Source organism: Pristiophorus japonicus, chromosome 14, assembly GCF_044704955.1.
Source record: "Pristiophorus japonicus isolate sPriJap1 chromosome 14, sPriJap1.hap1, whole genome shotgun sequence".
NCBI classification, from domain to species: Eukaryota; Metazoa; Chordata; class Chondrichthyes; family Pristiophoridae; genus Pristiophorus; species Pristiophorus japonicus.
The window spans coordinates 9087531-9092652 of NC_091990.1; the positions used below are offsets into that span (position 1 = coordinate 9087531).

Sequence of the window (5122 nt, forward strand, 5' to 3'; positions counted from 1 at the left end):
GAGAGAGACTGGGGAGGGGGGGGGGGAGAGTGACGGGTGAGGGGGGGAGAGTGACGTGGGAGGGGGGGAGAGAGACGGGGGAGGGGGGGAGAGAGACGGGGGAGAGAGGGGGGGGAGAGGGGGGGGAGAGGGAGGGGGGGGAGGGGGAGAGAGACGGGGGAGGGGAGGGAGAGAGACGGGGGAGAGGACGGGGGGGGAGACGGAGAAGAGGACGGGGCGGGAGAGAGGGAGAGACGTAGGGAGAGAGAGAAGGAGGGGGAGAGTGAGAGACGGGGCGGCGGAGTGGGAGAGAGACGGTGGGGAGGGGGGGGAAGAGAGAGAGTCTGGGGTGGGGGCTGAGGGGGGGAGAGATAGCGGGAGCGGGGAGCGGGGAATAGAGAGCGAGACGGGGGTGGGGTGGCGGGGAGAGAGAGGTTATTTATATTATCTTGGTTTTTTGTTTCAGGATCATTGGCAGAAATGACTCGGTCGAAGAGGATAGGTAATCACAACAGTGACAAAAAGAAAAGTGTATCCAAACTGTGGAAAACAAAAAGGCGAACTAAAGATTTAGACCAGATTCATGAAGATATGAAACCTGAAAATGCAGACAGATTACTGCACCAGGAAATAGATAGCGACGCCACTGGAAGTGCCCAATTCTATTGCTTACACTGCGCGTAAGTAGCTGCCTTTGGTGAACAATGTGTTTTCCACATTTTAGATGAATTAATATTTCTGGGAAGGAGCGTAGAATTTCTTTCCTGCTGGTATGTTAGAAGATTTGATTGAATGTTGCACTCATCTGCCACCATAGATGCGTTGTGCTCACGAGCTTAGCCAGCCCATTCTGCCCAGGGCTTGGCTTGGAATTTCTGTCAAAATAACAGGGCTGAGTTTACCAAAGGGAGGAGTGGTGTGGGGGGCGAGGTGCCTCACCCACTGAGGTACATATTGGCAAACCAAGGGCTTGCTAACCACAATTTCCCATCGGTTAGAGACCAAATATGGTTACACAGTCATCTACAAAGATTTCCAGAATTCAACTATCGTTTTTACAACTCGAATTGTGAGCAGCATTAAAAAGAATCCTCCCTCCCCTGTGACATGTGTCCACGGTGTCTCAGAAATGTAGAATTGCACTTAGAAAAGTTAAAAGGAGAAATCTAGAAAATCGGTAACATCAAATACAGTTTTTATATTGGGCACAGTTGCAAATCACTGCGATTGTACACCCCAGTTTTTGAACCACAGCCGCTGCTTTACCTTTATGTTGGGCATTTCCTGGGGAGCGGTTTGAGCCACCAAACGGTGAGATAGTGGCTCGAGAGGCAGTGTGGCATCGACAGAAGTGGGAGGGGACAATTAGCAAGAAGTTTGAATGGGGAAGGGGAGAAAGATGAAAATGGTTTGATGAACAGTCACACGAGGTTTAAAGTCCTTTCCTTTTTTCAGTCACCTTTCCTTTGCTTTGTTTTCAGGCGATACTTCATGGATCAGCGAAGTCTCAAAGAGCATTTTAAAACCAAAGTTCACAAACGCAGGTAATGTCAATTGTTTAAAAACTCAATCCAGGACTAATTAGTGCTGCGTAATTATAAAAATCAACATTGTGAATGGTAGACTTCGTCTTGTGTCTTTGGGAACCTTACACTGCATTAGTTAGGGTATGCCAAAGAGAAGTCCGTTAGTGAGATGGTCCATAAACTGTTAAATCATCAACTACAAGATGTGCTGCAGCACCTCCCAAACCCGCAACCTCTACCCCCTAGAAGGACAAGGACAGCAGGCGCATGGGAACACCACCACCTCCACGTTCCCTCCAAGTCACACACCATCCTGACTTGGAAATATATCGGCCGTTCCTTCATCGTCGCTGGGTCACAATCCTGGAACTCCCCCTCCCTAACAGTACTGTGGGAGCACCTTCACCACACGGACTGCAGCGGTTCAAGAAGGCGGCTCACCACCACCTTCTCGAGGGCAATTAGGGATGGGCAATAAATGCCGGCCTTGCCAGCGACGCCCACATCCCATGAACGAATTTTTAAAAAGGCATGACAGAAGGAGATACGATACTTGATTTACTTTCGATTACAGTCAGTGACTAATACTGATTGGGTGCTAGCAACCATCTGGTACTTTGCCCAAGTGGCCATTGTTGATGCACAAACCTAGACTGTAAGCAGCGGCAGGTTATGCCTACAAAGGCACCACAGTGTGCCAGAATCTTTCCGTACCCATTGACTATATAAGTGCACCTTTAGCCGGGGTTACAGAAAGCAATTAGGAGTAGGAATCCTGGTTCACTTACTGAACCCTCTTTGCCCTCACCTCCCACTTCAGTTGAGGAAGACGAAGGCCAATTATAAAACCCCCTCTAATGCTGATTCACGTGCACTTTAACCATTGAACGTAGGGGCTTCAAATCCCAGTCGGAGTTCATCCTTTTCTGATATGCATTTCTAACCGAGGTCGCGAGTTAGCGATCAGTCACGAGAACCTGGACCAGATTTCCTTTCCCAGAGCTAGGTTCTGCTGTGACCAGAGACTGGTGATGTTGCCTGGTCTGTATCAGCTGCTCACGGGATAAGCTTGGTGAGCTGTTGGGGGAGCCTGCATCTGTTTAAGGCGTTTAACATAATACTGGAACAATTTGAGTCCGCTGGTCGAACAGGACCATGAAAGAGATCTGCAATCCAGTCATCTTTGCTCATTTATAAAACCAATGTTGAATGTTTATCCTGGTTCTTGTGGGTGTTTTCTCCAGGCTGAAGCAGCTGAGCGAGGCGCCGTACACGCAGGAAGAAGCCGACCGAGCAGCAGGAATGGGATCCTATTTACCGGCAAAGAAATTCAAAGTCGAGACTCAGACAATGGAGGAAGAAATGAAAATATCGTAATTACTGCATTCGATGTTATAGAAAATGAGACTTGTCTCTTTAAAAAAAATAATAAAAGCAGCTCTTCTAATATTGATCAGAGTCTGTTATACATTTTCACAATCTCAAAGACTTGCTGGTTTTGATCTTGTTCATTCAGCTGACCATCCTAAATACCAGCATCGCATTCTTAAAACATACACCTAAAACGGGCAATTTCGAGTCGACTTGTGCTGCTTTATCTATGGGCGGACTTGGATTGTAATCTTTGCGCCTGTTGTGTAAACTGGCTACAGATAAACAAATCCCACTGAGGCTGAGTGCATTATGTTGGTTCTTTACAGTGGTGCAAGAATAGCTAGATTCACTGATTAGAATTTGCGATGGATGGATGTCGAATAGCAACAGAAGGTGAGCAGTTCCGCTGCTGAGTCTAACCAGTGTTCCCCTGAAGGTGTGCGGCCAATCGGGAGGTCCGGTGCCCAGCCAATCGGGAGGTCCCGTGCCCGGCCAATTGGGAAGTCCGGTGCAGGACGCTCACCAGGTGCTGCCGCTGGATGCGGGGAGGATGTTTCCCCCGGGGCTGGGAAGTCTAGAACAAGGGGTCACAGTTTCAGGATACGGGGTAGGAAATTTAGGACCGAGATGAGGAGAAATGTTTTCACTCAGGGTGATGAACCTGTGGAATTCTCTACCACAGAAAGCTGTGGAGGCCAAGTCACTGAATATATTTAAGAGGGAGATTGATAGATTTCTCGAAACAAAAGGCATCAAGGGGTATGGGGAGAAAGCGGGAATATAATGTTGAGCTAGAGGATCAGCCATGATCATATTGAATGGCGGTGCAGGCTCGAAGGGCCGAATGGCCTGCTACTGCTCCTATTTTCTATATTTCACCCCTCTGAATGTCCTGTCGGTTGTTCAGCCAATTAACTGGAAATTCAAATTCATTAAAACATCATAAAAATTGCACAATTTCTTCTAAACATGTGTTGCCTTGCAGAAACCTCAATTGATACATTTTTCAAAACATATTTGCCAGTTGCCTAGCTAATAAACTAAAAGCCCAAAACATATATTTTATCATGATAATGACATCTGCTTAATCTGGACTAGCATTTGAACAATGGATTGAAATAGAGGAACAGTACTTTGCCACAACTCATCATCATAGGCCGTACCTCGAAGCGAGGATGACTTGCTTCCACGTCAAAAAGGGATGAGTTCACAGTGTTTCAATGAAGGACCTAATATTCCGGATCCCGAACTGCATCCTGAAGGGTGGAAGATGCCTGTGCGTGGATTTTTTAACGTGGGGTGGCCGTTGCACACCAGCCACCACACGGGCTTGACAGAGCGAGGTCTTGGTCCAGCGGCAAGGATTAACCAGGACGACTGGAGACCTGCTCTGCTGCACGGACCCAGTGCGCGCACACATCGCAGTGTGGGCTGGGCCCATGCTGCCCCTGGGCCCTCGGCTCTTCTGGCCCTGAACTCGTGCCTCTCCTGGGCCCCGATCATGTCGCTCCACGATCTCTCGCCACTCCTGCTGTACCTGCCCACACTCCAATCAGCGACCGGGAACTTGATGACGTCCAATCCAGTTGCCGTTCGCGCTGCTCCCTGGAGGGGTGTGCCGCCACGCGCCGCTCCTTTTATGGCCTCGTCCTGCCGCTGATGGTCTCTCGCAGGCCGGGGCCGCCGCGCTGTTCTAGGTCGCCACAACAACTGCTCACCGATAACCTGCTACATTGATATATGAAATTGCAGTATTAATAAGTAAAATTTGTAAATGATCCATTATAACCAATCAATCAGCCCAACCTTTACCCCAAATTTTTTCTACTCCTTTCCCGACACAGCTGTTTTACAGCATCAGTCGCTCACCCAGCTGGGCATGCTTCATCTGTGAGCCCAGAAAGTGACTATTAGCATTTTATTCAAATGCTGAGGCCATTGCAAACAGTCTAATTGGTAATTTAACTCTTTTGAGTTTACCTGCGAAAACATAAAACATTAAACGGTGCCACCCGACCTGGGTGACACTCCAGACATTTACAAGGCCCTTTTTTTTTTTTTTCCCCCCCCTTTTTTTGTTTTTTTTGTGTTTTTCTTTTTTTGGTTTTTTTTTTTGGGCACTAAAATCACAATTTTCCCCAGTGCCCCCTATAAAAGGGAAGGGGGACTAATTGGTAATTTATCTCTTTATTCTTTGTGGTACCTTGCTGTGTGCTGATTGACTGCTGTGATATTCTTTCCTT

At 48.0% G+C, this 5122-nt stretch overlaps 1 protein-coding gene across 1 annotated transcript; it reads left to right on the forward strand.

The window, feature by feature from the left end:
- The first annotated feature begins 421 nt into the window (after positions 1-421).
- On the forward strand, positions 422-2956 carry znf593 (zinc finger protein 593). The gene is made up of 3 exons (XM_070898410.1): positions 422-659; positions 1461-1523; positions 2750-2956. The coding sequence occupies exons 1-3, from the start codon at positions 460-462 to the stop codon at positions 2880-2882; spliced, it is 396 nt and encodes a 131-aa protein (XP_070754511.1). The 5' UTR covers positions 422-459; the 3' UTR covers positions 2883-2956.
- Positions 2957-5122: the final 2166 nt, after the last annotated feature.

Bases quoted from the DNA above. Each gene is read 5' to 3' on its own strand.
- znf593 (XM_070898410.1), top strand. From the start codon at position 460: ATGACTCGGTCGAAGAGGATAGGTAATCACAACAGTGACAAAAAGAAA. The intron at 660-1,460 runs GTAAGTAGCTGC...CTTTGTTTTCAG, and splicing joins TTCTATTGCTTACACTGCGC to GCGATACTTCATGGATCAGC. The intron at 1,524-2,749 runs GTAATGTCAATT...TGTTTTCTCCAG, and splicing joins ACCAAAGTTCACAAACGCAG to GCTGAAGCAGCTGAGCGAGG.